The sequence below is a fragment of the Centruroides vittatus genome, unplaced genomic scaffold (assembly GCF_030686945.1).
Source record: "Centruroides vittatus isolate TY-2023 unplaced genomic scaffold, ASM3068694v2 contig_1157, whole genome shotgun sequence".
Lineage (NCBI taxonomy): Eukaryota > Metazoa > Arthropoda > Arachnida > Scorpiones > Buthidae > Centruroides > Centruroides vittatus.
In genome coordinates, this window is record NW_027120743.1 from 428585 (window position 1) to 449433 (window position 20849).

The window sequence follows — 20849 nt, forward strand, 5'->3', positions numbered from 1 at the left end:
TTTTATTCCAATTACATTTTAAATTGTTAAAATACTCATTTAATATTAGTTAATAAAGTAAAATTTGAACTAGCAAAAAGGCAAGCATTCGTACATTTTAATCACTGCAATAAATAAATGAACTGTTAAAAAAAGATTTACTTACCTATAAACGTATTAAAACATAATACATTATTATTATTCACATAATATAACAAACTATAATTTTATAATCTTCATTAAATAAAATATAGAGCTTTAATTTCAAATTTAAAAATATGTACGACCACTTTAATTCTAGACATGCTTGGGCAGTCGTATTTTGTTTTTGCTAGAATATTTTATTTTATATGATTGTTATCTGAGTTGTTTTAGTATCCTAGCAACCTATTCATTTTACTTTTGGCCCTTTAGCTACACACTAAATGTCAAAAATAAGGTAACTGAATTGTGTATTATTGTCGTGTTTAATATATTTCTAGTTTCAAAAAGTAATTTTCTAAATAAGATATATTAGAAATCTTTAAAAAATAATGAAACAATATTATACAGCTGTAGTTTATCATTTCTCAGAGACAAGCTGTAAATACGTAATAATATTTTTTGCTAGGTATAACATTAATTAATGTCCACATAAAAAGTTGACAAGAAATGCCTGGAAAGCGGTTTGCCCTGTCAAGCAGCAAGAGTATTGTTCTGAAGCCGAACTTTAATTAATATTCAAGGACAGTGTAATTTCAAGTTTAAATATCTAAATGCAGTATTTGAAATACAGTAGATGATATTGATAACAATATACTCTCTTGTTTACTTAAAAATGATCCGTAACTAATAATAAGGATTTGATAATTAATTTCGCTTGATAAAATTTAAATCGATTTAGCGACATAAATAATTTAAGTCGTTAAAGATAAAACTTCATAAAATTAGAACAGAATTATTTAAATGATATCATTTAATTTGAAAACGTTATAATTATTAACATGTTTTGAAATATAAACATTTAATTAATTCTTACAGATTTTAAAAATTGATTCAATTTTTAACAAAATATTAATAACAAGAAAAAACAAATAAATATAAAACATTAATTAACCAAGCAAATAATAATTATTTATTTAAAAACTTATATTAAAATGCACGCATATAATAATTTAAATGTTATAAGTAATGAATTTTCGTTGCTGGAAAATAATATTTTACATTAACACCAAAAAACTTCATTTATTGTAGTTTTTATTGTATAAATAAATGAATGTGATTTTAAAATAAATATAAATGATGTTAATGTAATAGAGTTTATTTATGATGATCGTTCTACTTTATTTATTTTATCGTGTATATTTTTAGATCCTATTTCTGAAAAAAGTAATCGAAAACTATATTTAGTAAGATCATTGACACAATAATTTAAATTCAAATCATCCTTACAGTGTTAATATGTCCTTGACCTTTACTTCAGGCCACTACCCCAACAAAAATTGTTTCAAGGGTAAAAAGGACATAGAATACGTCATTGACACAGTGTGAAAGTCACATGATCTCAAAGAAGGGACACTTACCGCTTCTTTATTATGAATAAAAATTATTATTTTTATCGTTTACATTCTGTACATCACCTTAGTAATAAGAAAATTTAATTCAGAATGTCATTTTTGGTAATTTTCTACTATATATATATATATATATATATATAAAATATATATTATATATTCAAAACTGAATGAAAAGACTATTATGTGCATTACATGTTTTATTAAATGGACTTAATGAATAACAATAATTTATTTTTAAGTAAAAATTGCTTTAAACTTTCTATTATAATTAAGTTGTATACTAATTACATTAAAATAATCAAAAATTAAAAATGCAAACGTTTTCAAAATATATAATTTATAAAAATAGCTTATATAAGAAGTTTCATTTTATTTTAACTTTATTCAGTGCAAAAATAAAATAGAAAAACAAATTTATTAAAAGCATCACTGGTCTATCATATTTCAGTTTTGATTAATATGGAATAATATGAGTAATAATTTAAGAATGCAATTTTAATTTATAATAAGAGTAATAAATCTTAAAGTGATTTTATAATATATAATAAAGAATATAATAATTTAAAACTTGATTAAATAAATAAAGCTATTAATCCTTGAGTGTATCGAAAGTAAAATTTCCTAAACAATAACTGAAAAATTTATGCATTAATTACAATTAATACTCTTAATACAGAATTAAAATATATTTATCATGTAGACAAAATTTAAAATTTTTATGTTCCATTTTACTTTAAAATGTTTACTTTACAAAAATGTAGAAATAAAGTATAAAATCACTTGCGTTATAATAAATTTTACCCTAATTTAGTAAAATAAATTCTAACATTATTAAATAATTGTTTTACGTAATGCTCTTTAATTATAAACTGTAAAATTTCTGATATATTCATCTATTAGAATAAGCAATATTTACATTTTCACAAAATAGCTTAGTATTTATTTTAAAAATTTAAAATCATAACGAATCATTTGCATATTTCTATATTGTGTGTGTTGATTCATTTGTGATTTAATGTATTTATTTCATAGAATAAATAAAAATTTTATATGGTATAAAGATCAGACCTGCAAAACAATGATTTTTGTCAACCAAAAAAACTGTTATTTGAGCCTATTTATCACTTAAATCATGAATACCAAACATCAAGGATTGTTGTAATTCAAATTTCGAAAGAAAAACTAAATAATTGAAATGCTTCGTATTTTCAAAAGTTTTAAGGAAATTAAATCTCAATTTTTTAATTTTTATTTTATAGGTTTTTAGTGAGAGATTATCTTAACCAATGATATTTATAAATAAGTAAATAAACTATCATCTTTAAAATCTTATATATACTTGTTTCATAAAAGTTTAATTATATTATAAAATAAAATTTTAGTAGATAATATCCGCTTAAAAAAATTCTGGGTAAAATATATATTTTTGGGTCGCTTCAGTGAAATGCATTATTATTTACTTTATTATTAACTTGAATAGAAAATTTGTAGGTCAGTAAGTATAAAGTAATTTATTAAACTACACCAAACAAATTCAATTATTATTTATAATTTCATTTTATTTTAAGTTCACAACTGTTAATTTAAGACAAAAATCCTTAAGAATGTAGTTTCGTTTTTCTGAGGGAATGAAACAGCAGATTAATGCATAATAAAATATTATAAAAAGTTAATTATCTAAAAAATTATACTATTTAATCATACAATAAAAGATACATTTATATATCAATGATCGTCAAACTAGGTTTTATATTTACAATAAAAAATAAAATTATACATGTAAAGTATGCAAGATTTAACTAAGCATTTTCTCAAATTTCAAGCCTGTGAAATATTTTGGAGAAATTCTTTGTTATTTAAGACTTTTATCTATAAAATATGATAACATAATAACCTAAACATGGCCATTTTACATTCGTTTAGTCAAAATGTTTATTTTTCTAATTAGAAAAGAATTACTTAACACTCGTTTAATGTAAAAATTAAAACAGATTCATTAAAAATGACATCAAAACGAAGTTATAAACTCAAAACAATGACACATTATCCTTGTTTGCTAATTATTGTATAAAATATTACAAATCTCTAAGTTATTCATCGTTAGCTTGGAAATAGTACTTCTGAGAAACGTTGTCAGAGTCATCACCGAATAAAATATCCTCTATAAATATAACATTTAATATTATGTTAATTTTATTGGTGTAAACCTAAAGTAATCAAAGTCAAAATACCTGTGCAGATATACTCTCTTTTCTCTTTTTATCCTTTTCATATTTTTACACTTTTATTTATGGCCTATATTTTGTTTTATTTTATATTTTGACCTAGGACTATAGCATTTATTAGAACACTTTATATTATATGTACTCTCTTTTATTCATACTTAAATTATATTTCTTATAATTTATTCTTATTTTATAGCCTATTTATCATATTTTGGAAAAATTTGTTGTTATAATATTCTAATATTCTAATGATTATAATTTTATAATCGTTACTACTTTTGACCTAATTTTTCATAATATATAATTTAATATTAATTTTAAAAAGTTTTGTCTATTGGTCCAACTAATCATTGCACTTCGTTAGGATTGGATTGAATTGGTGGAATAAGGCAACCGAGCGATTGCCAAGGGGTGATCTGTGATGCTTCTCCGGAGAACTTTCTATGGAAAACTGATCCCTATTTAGGTGATGGAGATATGAAGAAAACCCTGACTTTACTTGACTAGTCCATTGATGAGACACGAATTTCCCAGTTGGTGGGTTTATACTTCATTATGATGATCTAAAATGACACGTCGGCGACGTTGAGATTAATGATAGTTTTTGCAATTAGTATTGAAAGGAAAATGAGTACGGCAAGCGAATAATTTGTAGTTTTACTAATCAAGAAAAATACAGTATTTTTGTAAATCAAACCTGATAAAATAGTTCATAATGTGCCAATAGTACCAAAAATGAGTCAGGGAAAGAATTAGTCGTTTCTTTCCTTCGAACTTAGTTGGAATTTTATTACCCAATTTGTCGCTAAAAATAAGTTAAACGTAAAACTTTACGTTGTTATTATTACGTAAATTATAATATAATGATCAATCTATGTAAAAAATCAATTGGTAAAACATCGCACGAATTAACATCAATTAATATAGCTAATCACATTCTTGAATATAAAATTTTGGTTATTTGAAGAGGAGTTTTTTTTCATTTAGAAACAATAAGAAAAGTAAAATGTACACATAAAGATAAAGATAAAAACCAGAAATGCGAGCGAGAAAAAGAAACATTGATAAGTTTGTAAAGAAGGCGGCTCGATAAAAGAGAAAACGAATAGAAATAATAGCAGAAAAAGAAACTATAAAGGAGTCCGATAGCTATTTATCACCACGATATATTATGAAGACAAATCTCGTTTCCTCTTTATTTGTGAAGATAAGGTAGAATAAAATAATTTGTACGCAGGTAAAAGTTCGATCTGTGTCTATTTCGTAAATAGTTTTTATGTTCTTTATTAGGCAATCCATATTAGAATACTAAATTAAAAGTTGTTCCCCTATATCAATATTGTTTTCCCTTATTCTAAAATTTAAAAAAATATATATTTGAAGTTTACATTATTCCCTTATTCTGTGAGCTAATGATTTCTGAATGTCGACTATACTTACTAGAACAAAATATAGTAAATATAGATAATTCAGTTGAAACTGGAAATTTACGACTATGCTTAATAATCTTTATTTATTGACATTCACCTTTGGATTCTTATTTATTAACATTACTTGTTGATATTTATTTCAGATAAGTTACTGCAATGTAGGCCTATATGTAAACGGTAATATATTACAATTTTTAATTTTATTTTATGCTGTAATTTCTGGTAAATATATTTTTTGTTTTTGTATTAAATAGATGGCGATGATTGTGATTAAATGATGATTGTTTACTTTTTTCAGCAGAAAGATGTTCAGCTGAACAAATTTGTGTTATAAATAAAACTGCTGCATTTGCTAATTTATTTTGTTTTTGTTATTATTTTCCTAATCTACAGCTCTTAAATAAGCAAACTTCAACCTAAAATTAAGAAGAAAATATCTAATTAAATTATCTTTCAACATTCTCTATATGAATGATGAATGTTTTTATTTGTAGCCTATACGTGTAATATAATATACATTTTTTAATTCTTTTCCTTTTTGTGGTCATTAAGAGGGCCAATTTTTCAGCCCATCATCAGTTTGGCCAAGCTCACTTTGGTCGGCTAGTGAGGATGTGGCTCGACGCATCCGGAACATCCCACCTATAAAAATTACCTGAAGTTGCTGATCCGGATTCGAACGGATGGCTCCAGAGAGAAAGGCTGACGCCTATACCACTTCGGCTACCTGACTGTCGATATATTATTGGGCTGTAATTTGAAAAATTGTAGACTTATAAATTCCCACTGTCATCTGTCCGTCCGTCTGCCTGTCTTTCCTTAATCTCAAGAAGGAGTTAGATAGATGAAAGATGAAACCAGACATGGGAAACTTATGGGCAGAAGGCCCCGATTAACTGTACAATAACATCCGATACAAGCCAGACGTCATGTTATTGCAATTCAAAACTTTTCCACTGAAAGCAGTTAATAGATGACCGGCACAACTCTATTGTTAAAGGAAAAGTATGATGTACAGGGGCAAGACACTACTAATTTGAGGTGGAGAACATATTTTAAATTAAAAATATGATTAAAAGTTTCAGCCCGGCATTGTCACGATGTCCAATAAAATAATTGTATTGAAATTAAATACATAATTATTCAAAGTCTGATGGCAAAGCTAAATGTTTATAATATAAATGCAGTACTATATTTTAGTTTCAATAAAATTCTGTTCCTATTAACTTTAATTTTAACGTGTTTATACAATAATTCCGAGACATTTTAAATAAAATCTGAAACCAACGAAGAAACAAAAAGAAAATGAATATGTAAAGAATATGAAAAAATTTATATGTATTATATACTAACAAAACAACACAATTGCATTCTTAAATGTCTGCATAGTATATAAGAATGCAATTGTGCTGTTTTGTTAGTATATAATACATATAAATTCGTGTTTCGAATAATTACAGAAATTACGTTCTTAAAAATTATTAAAATATTTTACCTTTACAGAAATTTTTTTATTAAGTTTAAAAAGTTGTACATTTTTAATTTGCATGAAAAATGGTTACTTTAAATGTCTTCAAACATATCAAAATAGTAACGATAAAAATTACATCTTTCCAGTGGCGTAGCGTGGGTGTCAGCCGCCCGGGGCAGAGGAAAATTTTGCCGTCCCCTTATTTAGGTATTTTTATAAGATATTATTATTTATTGTGAAATTTTGCCGCCCCCTATAAGTGCCGCCCGGGGCGGGCCGCCCCTGCCGCCCCCATTACGCTACGCCACTGCATTCTTTCATTAAAAATATTCTTAAGAGAAGAAAAATGAAAATACTACATATTTAATACAATGAGAAGGTTTCCTAAAATGGTAACTTTTCTAATCAATAGAAAAATATGGAAAGAAGATATTAATGGAAAAATTTTATTTGGAATTCTGCATTCTTAAAAGGGAAATTGAGGAATATATAATTTTTATTTAATGATAATTTAACTTTTCATTATTAAAAAATTGATTGTTTGTGAGCTTTGTAATTATATTCCATTTATTATTAGTTTACCCAGATGGATAAAAATTTAATTAAATTAAAAATAAAAAAAAAATCTATTTAAAAATAAATGGCATAATAGCATCCTTAGAACTAAAGAAATAAAACAATAAGAAATATAATTATAATTGACTTTGCGGTTTAATCTTTGATATTTCTTAGTTTTGTTTATTTATTATGTGTATTTGTTTTCCGTACGTTTTGGCTTATTTATTACGTGTGCATATAAAGTTTTCTGTTACGATGAAGCAAAAACTTTTGCTTTATTCTAGCAGAAAACTTTGTTCCTTTGTTAAATCCTGTTTTTTCAAAGTATTAGTGATTATTGAACGTTTAAAACATAGGAAACCGTTTAGAAATAACAATGCTTCTATTAAAAAAGCCAATTGATTAATATTGAGAATTTTTTCCTCACTATTATTATTATAAAAAGTTTTCTTATTCCCACTATGTTATATTTAATTTGAGTTTATGAAATTTTATATACTTCCCAGAATAATTAAATAATTATGTAAAATTATAAACTGTCAAGAATATATCTTCAAAGTGTCATATCACAGACTCTTGACAAAACGGTTGAAATTTAAAAAGTTTTATATTGGTGGAGTATATTTAAAAGCATGCAAAGCATTTAAATAAATAGGGAGATTCCGGCCTGAGTTTTCGTCTCTAAAACGTGAACGTCGAACGTCGAGCGCCGCCATCTTGTAAGCGGCGCTCGACGTTCGACGTTCATGAAAACTTCGGCTTCGCTAATGTTTATAATGTGTACTATCTACCGTGTAAATGCTGAACATTAAAACGGCCTGTATATAAATATGTATTTTATAAAAAATAAAATACTTACAATGCGTTTTTTTGTCCATTTTAACTGTTTAAATTAAACGATGGATTTTCACTGTCATAAAAAAAAATACCTTTAAAGCAGACGATCACAAACTTTAATTTCTATCCATGGCGCCCCCTACTTTATCCGAAGCGACATAAAAACGTAATTTAAGTTTCACTAAAATAAAATTTTCGAAATATTTTTAATGTGAAATGTGTTTAAATTTATACATATTTAAGCATAATTTTATTTTTATTTTTGTTATTTTATTTTTTGCCGTATTAAATTTCTTAATGTTAAAAGCGTCTATAAAAATTCAAATTCAATTTTTATAAATTAACCAAGACGAGTGATCTAGATTAATTTTAAATAAAAATAAAAAATAAAAATAAATAAATAAGCATATAAAATATCCGCCAAATTGTATACTTGCTAAACGTGCAAAATTTTTAAAGTTTCTTGGCTATCACTTGACTATCTCACTACCCACTTGTCTATCACCCAGTTGACTACCGCCTAATTGACTGTCGCCCAGTTGTCGTGTCTCCCCGATCCTACTTTGTACACTTTCCCCCAACTAACACACATAATAAGCGATCTGTATCACGTGATAAACACTGATTTGAACTTACAGATCGATCCATATGAAACGGAAAGTATATACACATTCTCTGAATAAAATTGCTCACAAAACGGCAAAATGGAAGAACGTAGGTCATGCATTCTTGCTCAACAACAATGCATGACCTACAATTTCGCAAAATTGTCTCTTAACACTTATCTTTTTATCTCAGTTTATCGGATATTTTAATAACGGTGTTTTTACTTACCATTTATAAGTTTTAAATACGACATTGTCGACAATTAAACACATTTCTTTGCTGTCAACTATAAGGTTTACTTTAACCACGCAGGTCGCCATCTTTAATATTTTTTATTCGATCTAAACGATCCTATTCTCGGCTCATCAGATCGCGATTCAGTTGATCCTCAGTTGATCCTAGATAGCGTTTGTACATGCGAATAGAAATTGATCAGATCGCTATAGTTCGTTTGTTTAACTTTACAGAATTTGAACGATCAGAGTAATCTTGGATCAGTTTAATTCCAAAAGTATAGGCACCCCTAGTGCCATGCGTCTTATTTTCTCGTCACTAAGTCCATTAAATTAGTGATTTTATTAGACCAGTATTCGTAATAGAAAATATTTATATACATATGTTGTGACTGGTTTTAGTTTAATTCGTACTTATAAACAACTTTTAATTGTTAGCAGCAACTAGTAGCAGGGGATGTATTTGCTCTCTGCACCCCACTGAGTGCCACTGAGCTGTGCCACTGAGTAAGAGTCAATAATTTGAATGTTCAGTGTTGAAGAGAATCTGGTTTAAAAATATTTAAATAAAATCTAACTGGAAGTGAATCAATCGATTCTCCTATCGTCTACAAGAGACTTACCAAAAAATGTGGCTTTGATCAGAGGCGCATCCAGAAAGATGCTATGGTGCTGCATTACCTCTTAATAACAAAGAAATCAGTTTTGTTACTTTAAAATAAAAATAAATGAAATAATGAACAACGCATGACTTCAATTAGGTAAGATTACGTAACTAAAGTAATTTTAAGATAATTGCATAAAATTCTCCAAAAAAAACGGTAGAGGCATGTGCATAGTCCCTCTCGAATCTGTCTTGAGTAGCACCCAGGCTCTAAAACTCTAGATATGCCACTGGTTTTGATTTTTTGTCACGTTTATTTTCCGAAACAAAATTAAACCAGATTCTTCTATTGAATTCATCAGATTGACTAAGGCTTATTTGGTTACGTCACACGTGGGCGATCTGAAGGGGAATGCCTCTCGGAAGGACTTTTATGGCAAAATGGCCCCTGTTTAGATGTTACAAATATGAAGATAACCCAGAAAACTCCATTTAGACAGCACGTTGGCGAGGCGCGAAACCACGACCTGTGTTCGCGCCACGCCAACGGGCTGTGTTATACTGCTAATTTTAATTCAAATCTAATTCGTATATATATTATGAAGTTAATATCTATTAAAAATAAATATAGTACAGTATTTAAATTTTATCAAGTAACTAAACGAAAAGTTGTAATGTTTATTATAACTAATACGTCACGCAATTACATTCTACAGTCACTTTCTAACAAAGACTATCGAAATAATGAAATCAACAGAGTCACATTTATTTTAAAATCTGTATTAAACTCTATAGTATTTTAACTTGTGAATAAAATATATATTTATGTCCTTAATATGCGAGTCTTAATATTAGTAAATATAAGCTTTCGGTAATTTAGTTTTTGCAAATGTTATTTGTAAAACCAGCAATTGTAATTCGTCTTTACTGCAATACAATAATATTTTATCAACATTACCTTTTAATATCTCGTATATAAATTATTTAAAGATAAGAATAATACAAATATAAGGATATATACTACATTTTGTATTTTATCTTTCTTAAATTTAACATATATAATAAATTTTGTTACTTGAGAAAACAACTATACATTATTCTTAATATGTGTTGTTTACATTAACAAAATTTCTGTTTATGAAAAATTGAATATATAAATTGAAATTAATAAAAAGTAATTACAATTTTTATTTAATAGAAAGTAATGAAATTTAATAATGTACAATTTAATAGAAAGAAAGAAAAAAAAAGAAAACATTCTGTCTAGTTGGAGTCTGACTGCAGGGTTCTAAAAGATTCCCTGGTGTGATGGGGTCAGAATTGGGGGGTATGTAACGTTAGACAGTGGGGATAACTGAGAGTGTTATATCAGTTTGAACGTTCTTGACAGCGGGGCCGCGATCATGTCAGCTAAGCTGGTGCTTTATTTACTTTTCTCTGTATTATTAGTACAATGTGGAAGAATAGAATGTTTTTGTCGAGAGTTGAAACGCTGTTGTTCGGGAAGAGATAGTTCGTGTGTTGTTGTGACAGCAACTGAAAATTATGTGTTGACATCATCCAACTACAAAATGTGTTATTGTGACCATGCCTGTCTTAAAGTGGGGGATTGCTGCCCAGATTTTAAGGAAACTTGTTTAGGTATGCAAAAAATTGAAATTTTTAAGTAGTATATATCTTAAAATTTAATTATTATAAGTTTAAATCGTATATAATTAATATTTTTTTTAATAATTTCGTCTGCTTATCTTTTACACAATATTCCAATTAAACGAAAAATACAAATATATTAATGGTCATAATAATTTATATTTTATAATAAATATAAATGTTTAGTAAACACATATAACTTTATTTTTTCAGTAGAATAAATGTCTATTTTCCCAGACTACAGAAGTCATATGTTATACAATGACGTCATCAAAAGTCAAATCATTAACCTCAGATCGTTCAATGAATGTGATAAGCGAAATGAAATATACGAGTTCATCAGAGGAAAATTTTAAGCAAAATAAACAGTCAAAAATCAAAATAATATCATTATTGAAGATAAAAATAACTAATTAATGGATCAAAAATAAAAATTTATTATAGATCAGTACATTTTTTTTTCTTCGGCTTTTAACACAGTTTATATTATCGTATATATATTCTTGCAACGAGCATTATAATAGTCAAAATGAGTGAATTTTCAAGTATTTTTATGGCTAAAGCTGTTATTTGGAGAAAGAACTATAAATTAAGAGTGAAAGGAAATTTCTAGTGACAGCAATTGTACTTCCCTCTTTCTTCTTCGTTTGTGCGTTGACACATTGATTTATCATGTTCTGTTTTAAATTTTTAAACCAATTACAGTTGTTTTAAAGTCAAATAAGGAACCTTAAAATATATTCAATAAAATTTTTAATAATAATAATATAATGTGTGTATATATATATTATAAATAAATAAATTTTAGTTCAATGACTGGTGAAGAAATAATAAATCTAAAATATTATCATTTTATCAAAAGTAAATTATAGTTTCTTCATCATGTTGAGAAAAGTTTGTGAGAAATGAATCCTTGAGAAGTAAGACTTTATATCGTTCCCATCCATCAATCGTCGATAATAACGTACTTTGATGTGTTTATAAACATTATTTTATATATACAATGTATTGAATTGGAATTATCAGTGAAATACCTATTGTTAAATACATTTCTCCCATGATAAAATCATATATAGACGAACCTCCAACAACGACCACCTCTAAACAATACCAATTTTTCAGGAACAAAAATCAATACAAAATAAACTCAAAGCAATAGCCACTTCAGAATAACGGCCATTTTTTATGTCCCCTTCAGTGGTCGTTATTCAGAGGTTTTTTTTATCCTCTTATTCCTCTATTATTATTATTATTATTATTTTAAATCCTCTAATTTTTGTAAAAAAATCAAATTTCGGTAGTTAGGATGGACTTTTACCTATGCTTATGATATATATTTATGTATAATATATATGGCAATTTACACGTATTACAAAATAAATAATTGGGTCAAATTATTTACATTATTATAATAAATTATCTTAAATAAAATTAATTGTATTTTATAATTAATTAAAGTAAATAAATCAAATTTAATTGCTTGAAAATATTAATGATTAATTATGAAATATATATTTAAGCGAAAGAAAAAATTTGTGTTTCTTTTCCTTTCAGTAAACGACTGCGAAGTGTCTAATTGGGGCCATTGGACAGAATGCAGTAATCAATGTGGAGTGGGAGTAATGGCTAGAACTAGGAATATTTTACAACAAACGAAAAACGGCGGTCAACCCTGTCCCGAATTACAACAATCTCGGGGTTGTATTGGAAATAATTGTGAAAGAAAGTCATCTGGCAAAGTATTTAAAGGTAAAATTTATTTAATTATAGTGCTTTACATACTAATATAACTCAGATGATAAAATAATATACTTTTAAATATGCAGTATTTCGAGATGAAGTAAGCTAAATGGTTGGCTTTATACACCTGTACAACGCTTGTACCGTATCATGATAGGTCTAATAATAATTTGGACCATTACAGATAATTAACATGCCAGTTTGAAAGACGGATGGTGGAAATGATACTCTATACATGAAAAATTCTCATTAAATTTAAATTTTACTATTACCTCAATACCACTCAGTTGTAAAGTGATTCAGACCATTAATCTAATGATAGATTCTGCGAGTATTTTTAATTACGTGAGAGCATTTGTAATATTTTCGCGTAATTAAGTATAAATCAATAGCAAAAAAAAAAAAAAAAAAAAAAAAAAAAAAGTTAAACAGATTAATATTTCAAGGAGAATTTTAAAGAAACTAAATTTATTTGTAACTATTATTAATTTTTAAAACTAAAATTTAATGCCAAAACTGCCAGTTTTATTTCAAGAGAATGATGAATTACATACAAATTTATTATAATTTTTGTTTTACACATCACTTTATTAATTACCTACGATGTGTCCCTAATTCCAAAGTATAAAATGTAGAATTAATTATTTGTTTTATGAACATTTGATTGGAACATCGTTTCGGACATTTTCAATGGAAGACTTACACGAACAACGCATATGAAGAAATCGGCCAGCGAAAGTAAAAGATTTTGAAGACGATTAAATAAATTGAAAAACATTTGAACGGTACAAAAGACTTAAAGATGGCCGCAGATTAGTCCTAGATGACTGAAGATACGGATGGACCCCATAAAAAATGACACAGTGAGAAAACTTGAAGAAAATTAAGAAATTAAAGAATTTGAAATCTGAAAATGGACGGATTGAATGCAGAAATGGACGCAATGTTGCAGAAGAAATCATTCGGACTGTGTCATTCAATCATCCATGAAGTTCTTTGCTTGAAAAGGAGAGCAAGCAAACTTCTTCCTCGGATATTGATCCAGAAGCAGAAAAAGGAACTTCAAAGGGCTGCCAAAACATCCTCCCGAAGGTTGAAGATGACAAGATGTGGACAGATAAAGTGATAACCGACGACGAGAATTGGGTCTACGGGCACAACAAAACGCCAATCAAGTCAATGGTTGGCTGACACCGATCCAGGACTGAAAAAAGGCAGGATGTCGAAGTTCGAATTAAAGATCTTATTAGTCACCTTCTTCGATGATAAAGTCTAGTCTGTCATGAATTCGTGCCAGAAAAAGTAACAATAAATCAGGAAATACCTCTGTCCATTTTACCAATAGTTTGAGAAGTTGCGAGGAAAAAAAGACGTGAAGAATAGTGTAGGCCTACTCAGAATTGGCTTCTTCATTAGGATAATGCCCGACTATACACAGCCAATTCAGTTCTTTTTTTTTCAGGCCAAAAATAAGACTCCCATACTTCCCCAGTCACCCCATTTTCCAGATTTCTCCTTGAATATATTTTTCTTTTTCTAAAGTTAAAGATGAACATTGAAAGTTAAAAGACAAATAAAATTCGCTGGAAGTTTTGAGAAGCATGCAAAAGAATGATTTTTCAGCGATTTATAGCATCAGAAGCAGGAAAAAAGATGGAGGTATTGTTTAGATGCAAGAAGATCCTGTATCGAAAACTATCAAAATAATTTTTTTGTCATTTATTTTAATAAAGTCGTGTGCACAGTTCGGGAGTGTTTTGATCATACTTCGTAAGGTTTGTTTCATTTTAATTTTAATTTTAATTTTCCAAGCTTTTATGTAAGCCTTTAATTTTTCATTTTTTTCTATAATATTTTACTATTTATTTTATAATAATTATAGTTTTCTTTATATTTAAATTAGACATTATTTTTGGATTGGGTTGACGGAATAAGACAACGCAACAATTTGGCGGTGTGCCAATGAGGGTACTTCCTGGGTGGACTTTCCATGGGAAGCTGGCCTCTATTAGATATTAGACACGTGAAGAAAATCCCCGGAAAATTTGCACCCTGTCCGATGGTTAGGTGTAAATCTGCGAACACTACCAGGCTTCGGAGGTTTTATCCAGGTTTTTATGTACAGCAGATATTTATCAGCCTTTATCGACTAGAGGCGAGAGAGTCTACTGATCCTCCCACCAGTGGAGGAGTGGATAAAACCACTAAACACTGTGGATTTCCACCCGACTAACGGGCTGGCCAGGTGAAATTTTTCTGGCTTTCTTCACATATCTAAAAACTAAATACAGGTCAGTTTCCCTTAAACCCATATATACGGCAATCCTTATATTTAGGGCAAAATGCACTCTTTAAAATTTGTACGAAAGTTATCAACATAGAGTTATAAAGCCGCATTACCACAGAGCTAAATGAAACATTGTAAAATCTCTTATTAAGAAAAGGCAATTATTTTTTGTAATGAATGTGTGATAACGCATAAAACATTTAAAATATTAAAACCATGGACTAAACAGAAGACAGAGAAGAAAAATTAGTTTTCATAAGTAATTTTCCTGTTACCGAAACCAAAACTGATAAAAAGCACCATTGGGCGATGTCTCAAAAATCCAGTTCGTCAGTTGAAAGGTACGAAAGTCAGAAATTTAGCATATGAAAAGTAATTTAAAGATATCAAAATATTATATACGAAAGGTCGAGTTGCCTAATAGTCGAGATGTTCTTGTATTATATGGCGTTTAGTTATAAGTAATAAATAGCAATTTATTTAAACGTGTTGGATGAGGCGACAACACGACTCATTCTACAGTAGCGACATTGGAAATTAAATCACCCATAAAATCCCATAAAAATATGTTTATTTGTTAAATTAAAGTTTATTTTGCTACAGACCTGAACTTTTTTCTGGTTAATTTACAATAATATATTCTGTCAGACGATTTTCTTGAAAAGATTTGACAATTATCTAAAACTTAAATCGTCATTAACTTACATAAGTCTTTATCTTGATCCGGAAAGTGGTGACTAAATTCTGAGAATATTTTTTTAAAAATCACAATGTAAGCAAATACTTTCCAGATGGTATTTAAAACACTTTAAATATTTAATTTTTATATCTCCAATTATTTGGAGGGGTCTGTTCAGTTAGATTTTCTGTTAACGAGTGCGAAACAATGCTTAAAACAATAGTTTCCTTTTACTTCTCTATAATATACCAAATTAAAATAATTTAATACAAAGTGGTAGACCTAATTAAAAAAATGAAACAAATTATTTTACAAATTCATATACATTTATATCGTATGACTATATTAACTATTTTATGCGTCTATTATTGTCTTTATTGTTTTAATTCATTTTACAGCACATTATTGATATGATTATAATATTATTATTTTATTTTTGATAATTTGATTTATGTTCGTTTCATTGAAATTAGTAAATATGTGTGTTTAAATAAAACTAATTAAAATTTTCAGAAACAGCACTTATTTTATCAGCAAAATTTTCTTTTATGAGATCATTGAATAATACACAAGATATACGTCATAATTTGAGATTAAAATATCCATCAGATCCGGTAGAAAACAGCAAAGAGTAAGAATTATCATTTTTATATAATTATGTGTCATTGTTCACTCATATGACCGTTTAATTTATTATGTAATATTACTAATATCTTTACAAAGCACTTAAAAATATTTAATTGATACGTTAACGTTCGACTGAAAGTGAGCTGACATAACTCATCGGCTATAATTTTTATATTAGTTGTTCTATTTTATACTACACTATTCTATAGTCTATTAATTGTTCTTTTATCATTTAGAGGTAAGCATATATATATATACAGGAGTGAAGCTTTTTTGGGTTCGGAAAATACCGCTGTATAGTCGGTAAAGTCACTCCAATAAAAAAGTTACGAGAAAAATTAAGTATAAAGTCCATAAAAGATGCGGAGCGTGAAGAGGAGAGTCAGTCTTTTTGGATTGACTCCTCTCCTCTTCATCCTCTCTGAACTCCTTTTACGATAAATTTTCAATTTTTATGATATTAACATCACTGTTCATATAAATCGAAATCAAAATATGTATATTAAACTTTCCTTTTCCTTGGATATTTTTAAAACATAAAAAAAGATACGCTTACACTGCCTTTTATGCTTTACATTGATAAGTTTCTAGTTCTCCATTCGTGGTTTTCTACATTGTTACTTGGAAAACACAGAGAAATATTGCGTGGCCAACTTCATTCCTTATTCGGAATCTTTCTACTTTTCTTTCTCCCTTTCTTAATTATCATAAAGTACAGAAATGGAGTTAACCGATTAAAAAAACAGATTTATAGTAATAAGTTAGATATAAAATGAATAAGTCACAGAGCTACGTTTGATCACTTTCATTTGAATAATTTGATAGCCAAAATAATAATAATAATAATAAAGTTAATATCTAACATTATAATAAAAATAATAATATTTTATTATTTAAAAAAAAACGCTTTGATATTCCAGATATTGCATTATTTTCGAGATATTAAAACTGAAGAAAGGTTGTTCGAATCAGGACGATACTTTCAAATCACTGACAAAGGGATCTAAAGTATGTGTATCGTGCGAACGTGCTGCTATGAGAAAACATCTGGGATATCGTTGCAATGGTGATGGATTCGATGGAAAATCATCCAGATGGATCTCTTTAGCTAATCCTCGTTGTCAAGGTCGTTGGATAAGGCGTGAAAGACAAGATGGATGTCCTTGCGATAACAATGAAACACCACATTTTATACTCGTTTAACAAGTAAAAAAAAACATTCAAAATTTCATTTATGTTTAATTTTCTATATATAGATATTCCTAAAATATTCACGATTTATGCTTTAAATCCATTTTTGTACATTACATTTATATGGCATACATTTTAATTATAAATATCTATATTATTTGAACAAAGCCCATTGGTGATTTCAGATTCCTATTCTTATAATAAAAGTGCCTAAGGGAAATTTGCTATTAATATATGTAGAATTATTCAACTTCATGAATATAGAGTTGAAAGTATAGTTTTGTATATCGTTGAACAAAAAATATTATGATAAAATTTATATATAAATATAAAAAAAAAATGTGATAAAATGATAAATTCCATTATTAAAAAATGTAAAATTGTATTTTATGAATATCGTATAGCAATATTCAGTTTTTGAACTATCTTGAATATTAAATATTTTATATAAACTGCTTGGAAAAAGCAATTTTAATAATTTTATCTTACTTTATTTCCATTTTTTATATGTTATAAATGTTAATTTTATTTCAAATTTATAAGAGAATTGTCATCAATTACTATCCAAGTTATAGGATTAAATAATAAACTGTTGAATGAAGGTATTATTTCTTTTAAAATAAAAAAAATTTAAAAAGTTATTTGTGTTTCTTTATCTCTTCATAAATTCTTGTTTTGTCTACAGTGCATATATTTCCGTTGGATCGGCTCTCTGAGTGAATTCTTTAATAGAAATAAGAGGCTCGCCAGTGGCGGAATGGATAAAAATACTGAACACTAGTCGCTCTCCTGTGCAATTTTCTGGTTTTATTTGAATGGCTGATATCTAAATAGGGGCCAGTTTCCCATAGAAAGTCATTCTGTTAGGCACCTCCATTTAATATTAGTTGTAATGCAGGAACATTGAAATCTTTATATCGGGTGCAAAATCACGTATATTCTTGCATTTAGAGTTTATTGCAGTATAATCGTAATAATAATAAAAAAGCTAGTTTCGTGTAAGCAAGCGGTAGGGAAAGGAAATATTGAAACCGTGTGTTTAGCCACATTGAGGTACACTTCAGTTAAGCAACTCAATAATTATATAGCGGAAGTCGTTTAAACTTTTGTTTTAAATCGGCTAAAAATTAAATCAATTAGGCTTTCGTAATTGTTTATATTGAAGCCGAATGGTTTAGCTTTCAATGATAAATGAATTTTCAATTAAAAATTATCATTGGTTATATTCGATAAGGCAAAAACTGCAATATGCAAAGATCGGATACCACGTGGGAGAACTTCCTACGGAAAACTTAACTCATTTAGGTGTTAGACGTATAAAGAGCATACAGAAAACTACATGTAGCCAGCTCATTGGTCAGGCCCGAACCGTGACAATCAATGTCCAGTGGTTTTATCCACTCTGCTACTGGTTAGCCAAGTGACTTTTAGAAAATATTTTAATAAAGATGACTGAAAGTCACGTAACTTCTGTAAAATTGCTTGGAAACTTCTCCGTGGATTGTAGAAGTCTAATTAATCATGAGGAGTTTCTCAGTTATTAAAAATTAAGCTAATGTTACCTATGGTTCTAAAATGGCGGCTCGTCTCTGATTCCAGCAAATAGAAGAAAGGAAACAGCGGGGATGTACAGTACGTTCTAACCTAACCTATTCTAATAATTTTGTTGGTAATTATGGTAATTTATTAGAATAGGTTAGGTTAGGTTAGAACGTACTGTACATCCCCGCTGTTTCCTTTCTTCTATTTGCTGGAATCAGAGACGAGCCGCCATTTTGGAACCATAGGTAACATTAACCAAAAATTATCTTAAGTTACCAGAAATGAAGAATATCAATACTCCAATACTGTATTAGTGTAGTTTACTACGAAGTTCAAAAAATCTCACAAACTTTAGAATTTTCCAGCGAGTCCCGTGCCTCTTATAAACATATGTTTGTTTTCAGCATGATTTGTTTCAAAATGTACTTACGAAGTTTAGCGAAAACCAAAAAACTGTTTGCAAATATTTTACTACATACGATGCACTTTTCCTCGCCTGTTCAGTGTCATTGATTCCCTCTAGAAGGCCCAAGTCACACATGTAATATGGACGCCCTCAGACATGCCGAGTAGATATTATTCGTGAATAGGAAAAATCTGCACATAAGTATAAAATTTTAGTTCATCTTGACATGATGTTTTCGAACATTACTTCTTGAGAAAACGTAGACGCTGTTAGTGCTAAATTTACTTCTGGTGTTTTTTGTATAAGCTCCGATAATTGAATATGTGTTAAACGCGCCAATGTTTGTGGGACGCATGTTTCTTTAAGCAAAGTTGTAGTGGGACAGTAGTAGTTGGGTATAAGTGGGATCGGTTCAGTTAACCCCACCTTTGTGCCTCTGTCGCAGCGCAAATGGAATGTCCTTCACATCAGAAACCACAGTAACACCTAAAGGTTTGCTCCTTGCCAAAAACGATCCAGAAAAGGCCAAAGAAATAGAAAGAAAGTTTGTGCAGTACGAAATTTGTAAGAAACTTTCACTGATCCATACGCCGTATGTTTTTAAGTCCAGAGTAGTCACGGACAATGGTGAAGAGACAACTCGAAGAAAAAGCTCAAGCTCGCGCCAAGAAGAAAGCTAAGTCTAATGTGCAAGTGAAAACAAAGAATAGGAACGCTCGACATTAGGCTTGTTCGACACTGCTGGCCATCCAAAATGCAACACCAAGAAGGACCAGAGATATCACAGCCAAATTTATTTGGGAGATAACACGTTGTACAAAGATCAAATGATTGAAAATACAGTCTCTTGTGAAGTGAGGAAGATGATGGAATCAGTATAGAGTGTTGCCACCATTGCTGGCTATAACCGCTGCTAAACGCCTCGGCATTGAGTTAAAGAGGCTATGGATATGTTGTTGGCGTATAGCATTCCATGCTGCTTCCACATATTGCCAAAGTTGATCTGGTGTAGCAGTGGGTGGTGTATCCTGGGCCAGTCGTTCTGTAATCATCGACCAGACATTTTCTATAGGCTAGAGATCGGGAGAACAAGAAGGCCAAGGCAGCAATGCAATCTGATGGGCGAAGAAGAAGTCTTGAGCAATGCATGCCACGTGTGGTCGCGCATTATCCTGTTGGAATGTGGCCGTTGGCAAGCTCTGAAGGTAAGGAAGGACAACAAGCTCCA

The 20849-nt window shown here is 28.8% G+C and overlaps 2 protein-coding genes across 2 annotated transcripts in view; one reads left to right on the forward strand and one right to left on the reverse strand.

Moving 5' to 3' along the window:
• LOC136979621 (spermatogenesis-associated protein 22-like) overlaps positions 1-8198 on the reverse strand; it is a 93197-nt gene extending 84999 nt beyond the window's left edge. The window contains exon 1 of the mRNA XM_067275648.1: positions 8079-8198. Coding sequence (XP_067131749.1) covers positions 8079-8097 — 19 coding nt within the window. The 5' untranslated portion in view covers positions 8098-8198. The remainder of the gene's footprint in view (positions 1-8078) is intronic.
• A 2686-nt stretch (positions 8199-10884) lies between these two features.
• On the forward strand, positions 10885-17948 carry LOC136979510 (somatomedin-B and thrombospondin type-1 domain-containing protein-like). The gene is made up of 4 exons (XM_067275518.1): positions 10885-11140; positions 12704-12898; positions 16369-16486; positions 17403-17948. Exons 1-4 carry the CDS (start codon positions 10903-10905, stop codon positions 17683-17685), a joined length of 834 nt encoding a protein of 277 aa, XP_067131619.1. The 5' UTR covers positions 10885-10902; the 3' UTR covers positions 17686-17948.
• The last annotated feature ends 2901 nt before the right edge of the window (positions 17949-20849 follow it).

What these genes read in the sequence shown, in the direction of transcription:
- LOC136979510 (XM_067275518.1), top strand. Translation starts at nt 10,903, where the DNA reads ATGTCAGCTAAGCTGGTGCTTTATTTACTTTTCTCTGTATTATTAGTA. An exon ending in TTTTAAGGAAACTTGTTTAG is followed by an intron (nt 11,141 to 12,703) that starts GTATGCAAAAAA and finishes TTTTCCTTTCAG; the next exon opens with TAAACGACTGCGAAGTGTCT. An exon ending in CCGGTAGAAAACAGCAAAGA is followed by an intron (nt 16,487 to 17,402) that starts GTAAGAATTATC and finishes TTGATATTCCAG; the next exon opens with ATATTGCATTATTTTCGAGA.